The sequence below is a fragment of the Camponotus floridanus genome, unplaced genomic scaffold (assembly GCF_003227725.1).
Source record: "Camponotus floridanus strain SB8 unplaced genomic scaffold, Cflo_v7.5 scaffold1, whole genome shotgun sequence".
Taxonomy (NCBI): domain Eukaryota; kingdom Metazoa; phylum Arthropoda; class Insecta; order Hymenoptera; family Formicidae; genus Camponotus; species Camponotus floridanus.
In genome coordinates this window covers 1,832,996-1,847,983 of record NW_020229214.1, presented here as the reverse complement: position 1 = coordinate 1,847,983, position 14,988 = coordinate 1,832,996, and the positions used below count along the sequence as shown (strand labels likewise).

The 14,988-nt window shown below is 29.8% G+C and overlaps 1 protein-coding gene across 5 annotated transcripts in view; it reads right to left on the bottom strand.

Moving 5' to 3' along the window:
- Window positions 1-14,590, bottom strand: part of LOC105250418 (segmentation protein cap'n'collar) — a 97,142-nt gene extending 82,552 nt beyond the window's left edge. Inside the window, exon 1 of one of the 5 annotated variants that reach the window (XM_011256500.3) lies at window positions 14,425-14,590. In XM_011256500.3, coding sequence (XP_011254802.1) covers window positions 14,425-14,520 — 96 coding nt within the window. In that variant the 5' untranslated portion in view covers window positions 14,521-14,590. Of the gene's footprint in view, window positions 1-2,534; window positions 2,687-10,727; window positions 12,181-14,424 lie in introns of those variants that run through there. The other 4 variants (XM_011256499.3, XM_011256497.3, XM_011256498.3 and 1 more) reach the window with 4 other exon arrangements.
- Between the last annotated feature and the right edge of the window lie 398 nt (window positions 14,591-14,988).

Here is a 14,988-nt window from a genome sequence, read left to right as displayed (position 1 = left end):
CTTGAAAATAACTTATTCGATATAATAAATCTTATATCTATAATAAACAATAAAAATATATTCCACTTTGCTTACACACATTAAATAAGTTCTTTTTTTTCATAAACCGTCCATTCAAGATAGTGTAAATTGGTTTGATTAACGTACCGAGAAAAATTATTACTCTCAATTAACTGTCACATTGATCTCGTCAGTCCCCGCATTGTTCGAACAACATTTTTAGTTTTTTCGCAAAAATACAAACGCATTAATTATTGCAAATGTTCATGAGAAATCTTATCTTTATAACTTTTACAAAGCATGATAACGCATGAGCTTCGTTATCAGAGATAACATTAGACACGTCCTAAACATAGTTACTTGCGCATCATATCATATCATGCGAACTGTTTTTTTATCGGAATAAAGTATAATATAGCTAAGAAACGCATATTTCTAATTATTAGTTAATGTAAAAAAATGATTGCATTGATATTAACATTTGCATTTTTTGTAAATAAAATCAACATCATTTTTCTCTACCTCGTAACTATCAATACAGAAAATTATATTGCTAGCAATCGATAACTAAAATTTGATAACGTAAAGAGAATTGCTCTTTCAGACTGTTTTACCAATGGAAAATAAAATACGATCGTATGCTAATGGTTTGCCAGAACTATCTGTATCCACTTATATATCTCAGACTTGCATTTAATTATAAGCATTATGATAGAAATGATAAAAACAGATATAATACTTGATTTCACGTACAATAAACAATATGTTTTTAATTTAAAAGTTTCATTCAAAGCTTTAATTAAAAAAATACAAACTTTGGCAGATTAATCTTGAATAATGTAAATTCAGATTATATAATTTTATAATTGTATTTGATCAAAAAAATTAATTAAGAAATAAACGCAAATATGTAAAGATCTCAAGTGCTGTAAATAAGATGATAGCAACACAAAGCAACACATTTTAAGTTTCGTTAAATTATAATTATAATTAGTTATTTAACTGAGAGGAAATAAAATTATTAATATGCGTTTTACATACATAAATTAAGTATCGTTATATTAAACATGAAAACATAATATGTACTCGCTGAATAATTTATCGGGATTTATCGACACAATTAATCTGTCCAAATAAAAAACAAAGTTTGACGACGAGTGCAACAAAGACCACCAATTCGATTGCCAAATGCGTGCGCGAAGATGCGTGGGCTTAACCCGCGAAGGTTACAAGAGCGCTGCACTCTCTCATGAACGAACGAACGTTACAGAATAGGCGCAGTTATTTTTGCAAAAGCTGCCTCGACCTCGCTAACCTTGGCGATTATCTTTTCTAAAAACTCATCGCGAATAATTCTGCAATACGCGAGAAAATTCGGATTTTTTCCCGGTGACCGGCTTACATACAGTTATCTGACTAATTTTATGGCGCAAGGCAAAAATAGTGTATGCAGTTGTTTACGTTTATCGATGCAAAATATTGCGACAAAGACGGTTGTCGCACTAGTTTATCTGATGCGAATGGGCGACGTTTCATCGCCACGTTTCATCGTTAAATTGTTTTGATATTCACGGGATCCTCGTTGATGGGAACATTCGCCATAAAATGATCGTAACAAAATTTGCAATTTTAATTTTTTTAAATTTAATTCTACATTTTCGAGGTATTTAATTAAAACATTTTTCTTTATCGCGAATAACAATAAATAGGGATTTGAGAATGATACGGTAATTGGCGGAAATCTCAATAAAAACGTATTTTTTGTTTCACAAGTTAAACGAAATGTCATTATTATATTTTATTGTGCAATATACATTTGGAGTATCGATTTGAAAGATTTTATAAAAGAGCAGAACTTGAGATTGTGATGTGGACACGCAAGTAATAAGAATAAAATAGGAAAGCGGATAGAAAATACAAAAAACATTTACCGCTAAAGACTTACCAAAATAACGTAAATGAAATGTGTATTCCCAATATTAATAGAATGTGCTGTGGATCTGTTGCGTAGCAGACAAATGTAGAGATATTGACGCGGATAAACAATCGCAAGTTTTAGTAAAGTTTGACATATCTTTGAGAAATTTAAGATGTGATATGATACATACCTGAAACAGAAAAAAATAATATTGTTTTAATTTAGACTCTCATCAGTAATAAAAAGATAAAAGACACATAATATAATTTAACTTATGATTGCATTTCTGCCACAGATGATATTGCATACATTTCTAATCATGAGGCATTTACGACACGTGTATTGTAGATCGTAATAAATTACCTATTATTTGAGCGACGAAAGTCATTTCTTATTATATTATCAATCTTAAGAAATGTCGTGACAATAACTTTCTTATGAAGAAAACTGAAAATATGCTAATATCCCGAGGCTTTCTCTTTTGCAATTTAAATATCTGATCACCCTGAAGTCCTATGCGTTCGCGAATAATATTGCGTACGTGTTTTATCAGACGCGTGAGCGATCATACTTTTTAGCGAAAAATTAATCCGCTAGAATTCGATAAGAAACGTACATTATCCACAAACACAGTGATCTTCCTCGATTGCTTCCTCTTCCTGCGCGCCATCTGACACGTGCAAATAAATGATGACGATTTCTCAGCTTCGATTAATTACACGCGCGAGTATGTGACACGCAGTCTCTAACTTAAACTCGTCTTGCGCGACGTGTTGCCGGACTGTCGACTTGCATCTCGGTTGCGAGGAGGCGCCTTGCGTCCGTCAACCGCGGGCATGGGTCGTCAGGGTCATCGTTTGCATACGCTCGCGATGCTAATTTATGAAAATTTATGGAACGCTCGATGAACATGTACGTTGACGATGGAGCGATTGTTACCGAACAATAAAAACTTTCGAAAGGAATCTGGTCAAGAATTTCAATTTTTCTCCTCGGCAAAATTATATGGTTAATAAATATCGTAATTGCATAAGAGTCAAATGAATCGCAATTTTAAGTATCGAAATGTTTATATTTATTTGATTTCAAATTTGTTATGATCTTTTGTAAAAATGTCACATAAGAATTTTACGATGATAGTTTAAAATTATCTTACCGATTTATTTTGTTAATAAAATTATATAGTGTGATAAGTGCATAATTCGAACTGCATTCTCATATTCACTATTTATCTCATTTCACTATTTATTTTATTATTATACAATTAATAAATAAACTGAAATATTATAATATTATTAAAAGTTCAAAAAGAAAATTAATTTATATAGAATTTTATTTATAGCAAAGTTTCTGTATGAAATTAAATTCAAATTTAATTATAAATTTATAAAAAAACCTATTATTGTTAAAGTTAATATCATAATATTCCCTTTATCGTAGTGCAACATATTTAAATATATTGATATTTATTACAGTTCGTAATGCAACGTATTTAAATATATTGATATAAATGACGTAGCAGCTATCTAAAATTGTTTAATATAATCAAATACTTGATATCGAGCAAAAAAAATAGTTTAAATAATATATTAGCAATAATATTATTTAAATAAATATTCATTTTACATTAATGTATATCTATATGTATATCTATATGTATATCTATTAACACAATTTTTACTGTTTACCAACTTCGGAAACAAGTTAATGATTCACAGAAAATTAATATATATTATGTTCCTATAATAATGAATAAGTCATACCATCTGTGATATATAATGAAGTAAATTAATGTAAAAGAGGAAAATTTTAACAAAAAATTAGCAGATAGAAATATGTTTGTAAATAATTTTTCATTTTATTATGAAAATCACGGTTTTTTGCGATTAAAAATAACGAAACAGTCTATGTTAATATCAATGTTTAGATAAAAATATATAATGTAATAATGATATATAGACATAATAATGATATATAACAATCTACAAGAAATATGTAAATTTTGATTCGATAAAAATGTTAGTTCGCAAGAGATTGATAGTTCATTTCGTTCAAGGTAATGATCATTATGTTTATTCTAAGAGATACTTAGTCTTCATCAAATTCTAATAGAATTCATACGATTATTTGTTTAATCGTTTCACATTCATCCTTCGTAAAAGCTAAGTATTTTTTTTCAACCTTTGCACTTTCCAGTAACGTATGCACTATAGGTAGATAAGCGCTATAAAACAGAAATAAAAATATAACAATTCGCTAAATAATACAAGTTAATCAATTCTGTAATAACAATCCTGTAATAATTGAATTGATACTGTATATAAACCATGGAGCGGATGTTTTAAAAAAGTTATTTAATTTAAAATATATTTTTGAAATAAATATTAAGAAGAAAAAAATTATAAAAATTATAAAAATTATAATAAGAAAAAAATTATATTCGAAATTTTTGAATGTTCTTTATTATGTACGTAGACATACTGGCAACATAGACTGCTTATAAGGTAGTGGGGGAGGGGGATCCTGAGAGATATCCTTTTCCTTCAGGAGGACACCCCCATTTAGATTGCACTGTCTTATAAGCAGTCTATGTTAATATGTTTATAATTACGTATTAAATAAAAAAATTTTAGACATTTTAGAAACTTTAGCTTATAGAAATCTTTAAAAGCTTGAATTTAAATTTAAAATGTCTAAATCTACAGGAGCTTAAACGTTAAATTATCTTGACGGATGTAATCAATGAAACGAACTAAACTACTTACTAGACATAGCAGTTACAATTAGTCAAAGTGTTAGAAACTCAAGCAACGTAAGTTTATCATCTACGGTTCATAATTTAAATAATAATGAACAAAATATATAAGTATTTTAATATGTATTTTTACTCCACATTGTATCAAAATAAATAAAATCGATATAAAATACTTGAACGTAAAATATAATTGTAAAAAAATAACAGAAGAAGACTTGTCGCGCAATTCTAACTGTGGAAACATTATAGAACGAAGGTCAATATAACATGTCGAGGTCAGACATTTTACTATCTCTATATTCGCTCGCTTTGCTTTTCGTTTATCTTTAAACCACGTGTATAACGACCAATATTTAAATGTCAATTATATTCAATATGTACTCATCTACATGTAATATATTAACTCGCATTATCTCATATTTTTAATAAAAATTTTTTTCGCATATATGCATATATAAAAAAAGATCTATAAAATAATATCATATATATCATGTCTAAAAATATTTATTATATAAATATATTACATATATTATTATTAGTATTATTATTATTATCTTTGAAGATGATTTTTGAATTTTATATTATTTATTTTGCTATCGTTAATGACCTAATAATGCTAAATTATTTGGTTGGATAGGAACTGACATAATTGATATATTACAAGTGTCATAAATGTATCAAATACTACATATTTCACATATTTCAAATTTTTAAAATATATATTATGTCAACTTATGTTTAACATATTATATTATTTTATGATCAATCACATTTATGATTGAAGTAACAGAAACTTATTGTTTTACGCTAGCTACTTGCTTGCCAAGGTTTAAAGTTGTACAATGATTTCGCAATGGACCAGCGTGTCTCGAAGCAAAATATGTAAAGAAAGACAATGAACTAAACAAACATGGTTTTCGATGTTTCGTCATAGAATAAATGCTCATAAAGCGAATATATATATATATAGCCGATACATTAATCAAAATATATATTTTGATATAAAAATTTAAAAATATATGATAAAGATTTTTCTAAAGATAAATAATTTTAGAAAATTATTAAAAAAATTTTAATATTGCGTTTATGATTAAAACCCTTTAAAGAAACATAAATATACACACCACTCAAAATTATTCTAAAATAATCAAAAATTTTAAAAATTGAGAAAAGCACATCCCATATAATTACATAAAAATAATTTCTGTAAAGTTGATCTCTCAACTTTTAAAAATTTATTTTTTTATCAAAGTTTTGAATGCATCCCAAAAAATTCTCTACAGTGTCTTCTTCGGGTGAATGTTATTAATGACAAAATTAATTAGCTAATTAATTTTAATAATTTGTAATTTGTTCTTTAGAAAATGAAGGAATATACTCAAAATTATATTAAAACTGATAGCATAAACAAGACTCTCGAAAATCAACTAACGTCTCATCTTAAATTGTCAATAAAATATTATTGTAGGTTTAAATTGCCTTCTTTAATCACTACAAAGAACGTGTAAGAGATGCATTTCAATTACAATAGGGCAGTTTGCCAATCTCGATTCGTCAAAGTCCATCTGTATTCATTGCTACTGAAATGCGTACATTTCTCTCGAGATACGCTTGGTCGCAGTTGCCTTTCTATGACCGGGAAAGTCCAACATCTATTCTCTTTCATTCTCGATTTTTACCAACAAAAACAATTCCAAACATTTGAAACAAAAATTTAAATAAAAAAAGTATAATTTGTAATAATTTATAGGAAATTAATGAGAATTATTAAAATAATTATAAAGGAGATTTGAGTCATCTTATTAAAATTTTTTCCTTGAAAAAGAGAAATAATTATTTTAGCCACTTTCAATTTAGAAACCAGCAAAATAATATTATATAAGATATTACTAAAGTATTGAATATGTATAACTTATGATATATTATAACTTTAAATGAATATTAAAGACTTGTGATTTCAAAATATCAACTGAGTAGTAGATGGCAAAGTTTGTATGTACGTACGCGACACAACATCATATTATTTATTATCTATACTTGATAATATCTCTGTAATCTTCAACGCACGGCAATAATGAAATTACTGGTTTATTGCAGCATTTAGCGTCATTAATTTGCTTGATTTGCATCTGCATAAATGTCACATTTTCAAAAAAAACATGACTTCAGAATATTGGCCAAAACGAATTGCGTGCGACGAAAAACTTAACAAAAATATAAATGTAAATCCTCCTTCAAAATTTACATTGCATCAATCATTCACGCGTTCTTAAGACGTAAATTAGAAACACAGAAGAGTGAATATTTTTTCATGAGTACGTTAATAATCGCCTCAAAAATCCTCGACCGATTTCTAATTTTGGGCGCATATATTGCTCTGAAAAAGAGAGATTTCAATCTTGCGAAATCAGGCAAAAGAACATAAAAATCAGGGCTGCATTTGATTTTTATGTGTTCTTCTTTGCACGAAGTCGCTTTTAAACGGCGGTCATATCTACGAATTTGTATACAATTATTTTTATAATCGAGGCCGTCGTACGAAAAATCTTCGGTAATATTTTGTCGAAATATTCGTTTGAATAAAATGCAGTTAATTTATAATTACGATCGAACAAAAATGAATAATGATCCCTTATGAAATAAATTGAGATAAATTTTGTGAAGCGGTTTTCGAAATATAATAAATTCATTTGATGTTATCCGCGTTTTGGAACAAGGCCAGATGTTTAATTTGGAACAAAACGATTCTTGGTAATGTACGGAAAATACACTTACGCATATTTTTCGTCGCATTTAGTTAACAACATTTGGAAATAATCATATCAAATTATTACTACCATAATTTTTTTAACTCTAATTTACTTATATTTGCAAGCTTTTATATTGTTTTGCTTAAAAGTTTAATGACAGTTTATCCACTACAAATATAAAAAATTTTAAAAATACTATGCACGCATTTTTGTAAAATAATAAATGGCAAGTATTATACAAGGAACGTGACATATTAATGTTCAGAATACATATAAGAGACACATATTTCCTTGTGTCTTTTCTTTGCATCATATTAATCGTGACTTTTTTCAGCACAATGGATTATATAGTTTCAGAAATATTTTTGACACAAAAAATGCTTACTTATCACATTGCATTTGTTGTATAAGCATGTTTCGCAAAATGATACTCCATTTAAGAGTGAGACTATTTGACATAAGAATCACTATTATTAAGATATAATGCTTTTACTCTGATTTATTACATCGTTCTGTGTCATTTTAAATACATTGTGCACACGTTATGATAACCATTATCATTGAAAATAATATATTTTTGAACATATTCAGCAATTGACAACTTTTGTCAAAATAAAAAAAAAATATTTTAATATCTTCTTAAATTTATATGAATTGTGCATTTACATTATAAAATTAAAAATTTTAAAGTTAGAGAGAACGATATATCAAAATTGCTCTAAAATGCCGAGAATACTGTCTCTTTAATAATCATACATTTGTGTGTATATTATTTTATCATTATTAATTATATATATATATATATATATATATATATATATATTATTATTATTATTAATTTTAAAAAGATAAGTATACACACATATACAACATTTATTAACAATTTGTTGTAAATAATATTTTACTAAATTTAAATCCAGTTTCTCAATAATTATAATATCGCAAACATTTCTATATCTGGAGCGCTAAAATATACAGAAACTTTTATATTCGATGTAATCGTAAATCGATAGTGCTATCAATATCCTTTCTAATTCAAATATAAGTATCAAATTGCGCGTGAAGGCTTTTACTATAAGTAGTAAGATAATCCAGAAAAGAATACTTACATCATCACGTATGCATGATACATGCACAAATTTGACCTTAGTTTACGAAAGATCACAGAATTCTATTAATAACCAAATTTAGCTGATATTCTATTCTGAACGAACCAATTGCATATCTAATGATTGTACTTACAAGGTTACAAGAAACATCAAGTCTTTTTTTTGCAATTTTAAATATAATTTTAATTACTAGATTATTAAAAAAATTATACGTGATTTTTTTCTTATATATACACGTGCAGTCTCAAAAATGTCATTTATTAATATGTTTTTTCATTGCCATTTTGATTAATATTTTATGTCTATTTTATGTCTACATATACTATTTTAAGAAAAATAAGTAAATTTAAATTATTTTTAATTTTAAATTTAATTTACTTAAATTTAAATTATTTAACATGAAGATATATAAAATGCTATACTATAAATGAATGTTTTAAATATTATTTTAAATATCTAAGTATATGTATATATACATATGTATATTTCAAATTTCACACTCTAATTTAGGATTTAAAAATGAACTTTCTAATTACAAGGTAAATATGAGTTTTACGTGAAAAGACTCCGAAATAGCTGAAAATAGTAAATGATTTTAAAATATGATATACGTTGTCAAAATATACCATCGTAAAAGGTTAATCAATTATCATTTATTGTAGATGATATTTATAATAATGTGCTTTTTATCATATAGAATGTACAGTTGATTGTTTTGATGCGTCATTGCGATCAATCTGCTCGAAAGATCTTAAATCTGCCAAAAAAGGTCATCATGCATCACAGGGACACGCATTTAATTAACCAGTATAGATACTAAGGACACTATCTTGCGAAGGAAAGAATTGATCTTTACAATCTTGACAAAAATATAGACAAATTTCGGAAGAGGATCAAATGTAGTAATGCTTTCGGGATATGTAACAAAGAAAAGTGAATGTGATTTATCAATCCGGTGTGTATTTTTTTGCACGCACTTCTTTATGATATCAGCTAATAACCTTTTTTTTGTTTAAGATTTTATAAATAGCTTTTATAAATATGCTCCTTCATAACACAAGATATGGCAGTAATGCAATTCTAAAGGAGAGCAATATTAAATGCTGTTATATATCTATTTTTAAATAGAAAACACAATTTATATATATTATATTAATATTGATAATCTAATCTATTTTATTTTTTATTTTAATCTTTTATATATATAAATATAATTTAAATATTACTTTTTAAATTTCTTTATATCTTTGATTTACTTAATTTCTTCTATAATAAACATGTATATAAAATACTACAAGATAATCAAAAGATGTAAACATATAATCACTGTTATATAAATAACACGTAGATCTCCACAAAGCAACTTAAGTTGATATTAATTAAATTTTATATATGAGTCAATTTAATGTTTTAGAGAAAAACATAGAGAAAAAGAAGCAGACAAGAAAAAGAAAGAAGAGGCAAAAAACGAACAGCAAGGTCGCTTACAAGAATTCGCGAGGTCATTTACATGATGTGATTATATTGCTGTAATTTTTTAACAGCCACTTTTTTTCAAACGCGATGACATACGATTATGACTATTTTTGACTTTTTTAAAACTGCAAAGAAAAATAATGTTTCAGATACACTGCCAAATATTATTTTTAAATCTTATTGATGCATGCAGTTTGACGCGCTCTGAATTTACGTCATGAAACTGTTTATTTTTATGTTATTAGTTGAAAAATATTGCATTTATTACATATGATTATAAACTAAAATATGTTCTTGTAAAATTGATGGCTCAATACAATATTATATTAAATTATATTCTTTAAGTTAAATAATAATATACACATATAATTATAAATAAATATTTCTAAATAATATTTTTTAGTATGAGTAAAAGCATTGCCTTGTTTAATTTATTTTTTATTTGTAGAAATAGTAAAATTATTTAGAGAAATATTAAAATATCTAAATATTTATTATATTATGTATAAATGCTAAAATATAGCCATTTCATTATCAGTCATTAAACTTATATAAAGGAACAAAATAAAATAAACAAGGATTAGTAGATATCAGCTTGTAGACAAAAATAATTCAATTATGTATAATAATTAGAATATTAACTAACACAGTTATTTAATATTCTAATTATTATATACCTTTATATATTATAAATTTCTATAATCAATTGAAAAATGTACCTCTTGAGTAAGTTCTGTTGCGCCAACTGGTTCTGCAGGACTTTGCGTAGATGTCGGTGGATCAGGAGATGTCATATTTCTTGTTGTATTTGTCGAAACAGATAGGCTAGGACCTGCCAATGCTGCATCTCTATTAGATTCATCGATATTTAATAGATAAGCATGTATAGCATTGAGACCAGAATTCATTCTGTTATATCTTCCTAATGAATTGAGTTCTTCGAATAGATCTTGCTGGTAATTTAGAAGCATAGAATCTGGATTCTTGGGATGCACAAACACTGGACGATGGATAATTGTGTGATCCGTGTGCCATCCTGACCCATTATTGAGATCCAAAGAGCCTACGTTGAGGGTTTGAATGTCCAAACCCAAGTAAGACTCTGGATCCACACGTAGCAAGGAGAGCAGCAATGCCAATTGGAGCAGCTCCTCCCGATACAGTTTCTTCATGCACAACATTTTGCTAGCTTGTTCGAACTAAATCAGCACAAACAAAAACAAAGTTCTATATATCTTGAGATATTGTCACAGTGCTTTGTTGTCCTTGTTAAGTACAAAGAATGAGTTTGGCATCATGAACAGATGACGTAAAACATTCATTGACACTGCACGCCAGTAATGCACAACTATCCTCGCGAGAACAAAGAATCTTCTCGTGGAACAAGCACGATACACCGTTCACGCGACGAAATACATTTCGACGATTCTATAGTCTCAGTTTTTAAGGTTAGAGCACATCGGTCGGTACTATATGCGCTCACCTCCGTTTTGAATTTTTACGAGTCCAGAGGAAAGTAGAGTCGTTGAGAGATGGGCTCGCTGCTCGTAGAGCCGGGGCGAAAATAAAAGAGATCCGCCCGAAGCGGTATCTTAGGTCAGTTACACGGGACCGAAATAACCTCAAAACGCACGAGTCGCATCACAAACTACGGTGCAGCCGCGCGCGTCGCACACGCATGCCTAGCGAATACTCTTTTGACAAGTGGCTCGGCACCTCCCGAACGGTCGGCGGCGCACTCGGGCACTATCGGAGTCGCGCTGGCGGCGCGTGCGGCGCGAGATGCGTCAAGACGGCAAGTGTGACACACCACACACGCGGATCAGCTGCGATTTACCACGAGTGGGGAGAACAAAGAATTTGACAGGTTCCTTTAATGACGCTCCGCTTTACGCACACACGCGCGTAAATCGAGCACACACACATACACACACGCGCGCGCACAAAAATAAGCAGATGAAACGGATGTGCGAGTAGCCCGCGAATTATTGCGCCGCGCGATACGCTCTTTATGTCATAACTTATGACAGTCTCACGTGGCGACGAAGAAACGTTCTTGCCGTACGAGACACTTTTGCGCGATTGTATACAATGTACAATAAGCGGAGAAACCGAGCGAATGAACGTCGTACACCTTGCCGGGAGAGATCGTTCGTGATATGTGACTCAGCAATCGCGCTCCGATGCGACGTCGCGCACTTGTCAGGGCCGCAACAATAGCGCGAATTCCCCCGCGCGAATCGCTCGCGTAACCGAGATCACTATCACTGGCCGCACACGACGGAACAATTGGCGATGTGTGTGTTACTAGATTTTTATATATGATATCTTCAGGCGATATATACGAAAATCCAGTGACGTTGTCCAGTCGTTGAATGCGCCCACTATTTTCCCCTTAATTTTCCCCTCATTTAGCGAGGTAGAAGCTACACTAAAGCAATTTATTTCAGTAGTTATCAGTAGTTATCAGTTTGCCTCGCGACTTTCGTTGTTTTGCTATATATAACTTAATGTCTTAAAGTATGTCGTAAAATGTAAAAAATAAAAATATTAATGTGCCCGATCAAAATACGCCCGAGCGCGGATTCTACAATAGATCGAGAAAATTTTGAAAATCAGGGGGTCTATTATCTAATCTCGAAAGGAGTGAAAATGTGAAAAGTGAGCAAATTTAGATGCTGACTAATAAAATTATAAATATTCTAGTAAATTTGCTCACTTTTCGCATTTTCACTCCTTTCGAGATACATAATAGACCCCCAGATACATCAGAAGCACATTTATCTATATCGAATTCACATTGCGAAAAACGCTGCAATTTGGCGAATATACTTTCGACTGGTAAGTTTTAAGTAGTCTTCTATTATCTGTTTCTGATTCATTGCGATGTAAGTAGACATAGGTCGTGATAATAATGCAAAATCACCGCGTTGATAATAAGTTCCGATTAATGATTGATGTTGCATCACGATATTTATGCTTACATTTATATAACAATGCTTTTTATTATATTTTTAGTATGTTTGTTAAAATATGAAAAAAATATTATTGCGCCGTTTCTACTTGTAGCATATCTTGTATAAGATATACATATATATTATGTATAGACAGTTAGAATATATATTTTATAATCAGAGACACTTATCTTTATATCATAAATTTAAGAGGGAAGATATTTTATGATTAATTATAGTTTTGATAATGATTAATTAATTATAATTATAATGATGATTAATTATAATTTTAAACAAAAGAAAAGAATAATAATGTAAATAAACTTATTCTATGATAATTTTCAGTAGTAATTTCCATTTAATAAAAATCTTTAATTTAAAACTTGAAAACTTTAAAAAAATTTTGAAAAGTTTATGAGAAAAAATGTCACATTTCTTTAAAATCGAAAGTTTCGAAAAAGATCTTAAAGGATACGCTCCTTAATGCACCTTATGACTCGTATGATACGTGCGATATTTTGTAGTCCAATTAAAATATATCAGCTATATTGCGATATGGCACATGAGCTAGCTCCAATGAATAAGTTACACGTATGTACACTGTTTTTATACGTTCCTACACGCGACTTTGGATTCGCTGCAAGAGACCGTCCGTTGGCCTGATTACGAGTCATAAGGAAAAATGACTCGAAACTCAATCTTTATAATTATGCAAGTATATATGCATCGTAATATAGCAATTTGCGTCATTCTCTATATAATTAAAATATAATAGCTAGAAATTTACTCTATTTTCTTGTAGTTCGATCATATATATTTACATCTTATTTAGTACCGAATATGTCTAATTTTGATGTATCTACTATAAATTTAATATTGCAGATTGAAAATCGTGTCATTGATCATTTAATGTTAGCCAACTTTAAGTAAATGTGTGTAACGTATTCTCTACGATGTAATTTTCATCTTCCGCAACACAATTTACTTTCTCTCCGCGGCTGTCTTTAAATGATACGTATATATCAGTCTTTCAACGATAATTGTCGTATTTAACAAAGTTTCACGCGATGCTTGTATTCGAATGAGATAATAAAACGACATGGAATCTGTGTATTTTGTCAATGAAAAGAACGTTCCGTCGATTTCTCGCGATAATTTATGAAGCTAAAATCATACATCGGCAATAAATAATAATAATATTCTCGAAGCCGCTCGATAAATTTTATTTGATTTATTTGATATTCGATGACAATTTATTCGTCAACGACATATTTCATCGCCTTTCGATACGTCCAAGTTATAACATCCGCGACTGTATTTACGATAATGAACTTTAACCCGTGTCACGTGTTCGCTCACGTGTACGCGTGGCGTGGTTGCCACGTTTGTCCACGCACGCTCTAACGCTTTAACGTCTGTGCGTGAGCAAGATTTTACATACGCACGCGCGCTTCGCTCTCACCTGACATACGGCCTTTGTTGATAACGCCTCGTTGCTTGGCGATGATCGCATCGTTTCTCCGACAGCTGCATACCTCCTTCTCTTGTAAAGTGACATCGGTATCTGTTATTGTCGCTTCGTACACGTGTTATCGCGAATCCGCTTCTCCGTCACGAGACCAGCTCTGTCACTGCTCGCGTAGCGTTTGCGAGGAAGTACGTATCACACGTACAGTATGCACGGTGTACGTCACAATTGACACTTTCATCACTCCGTTCACTCCGATCTCTCTGCCGTGCCTGTCTGAGATGAATCTCAATCCTCATAATAGACGTTAAGAAGTTTGCGCGATGTTGTTTCGACATAATTTTATTATTCATTACGATTAACGTTTATTTAATTTATTTAAATTATTAGATGTTTGAGGCTGATAAAATGCATTCTGAATGGACTAGTATGCCTGTTTGAGATGAATCTCAATCCTCATAATAGATGTTAAGAAGTTTGCGCGATGTTGTTTCGACATAATTTTATTATTCATTACGATTAACGTTTATTTAATTTATTTAAATTATTAGGTGTTTG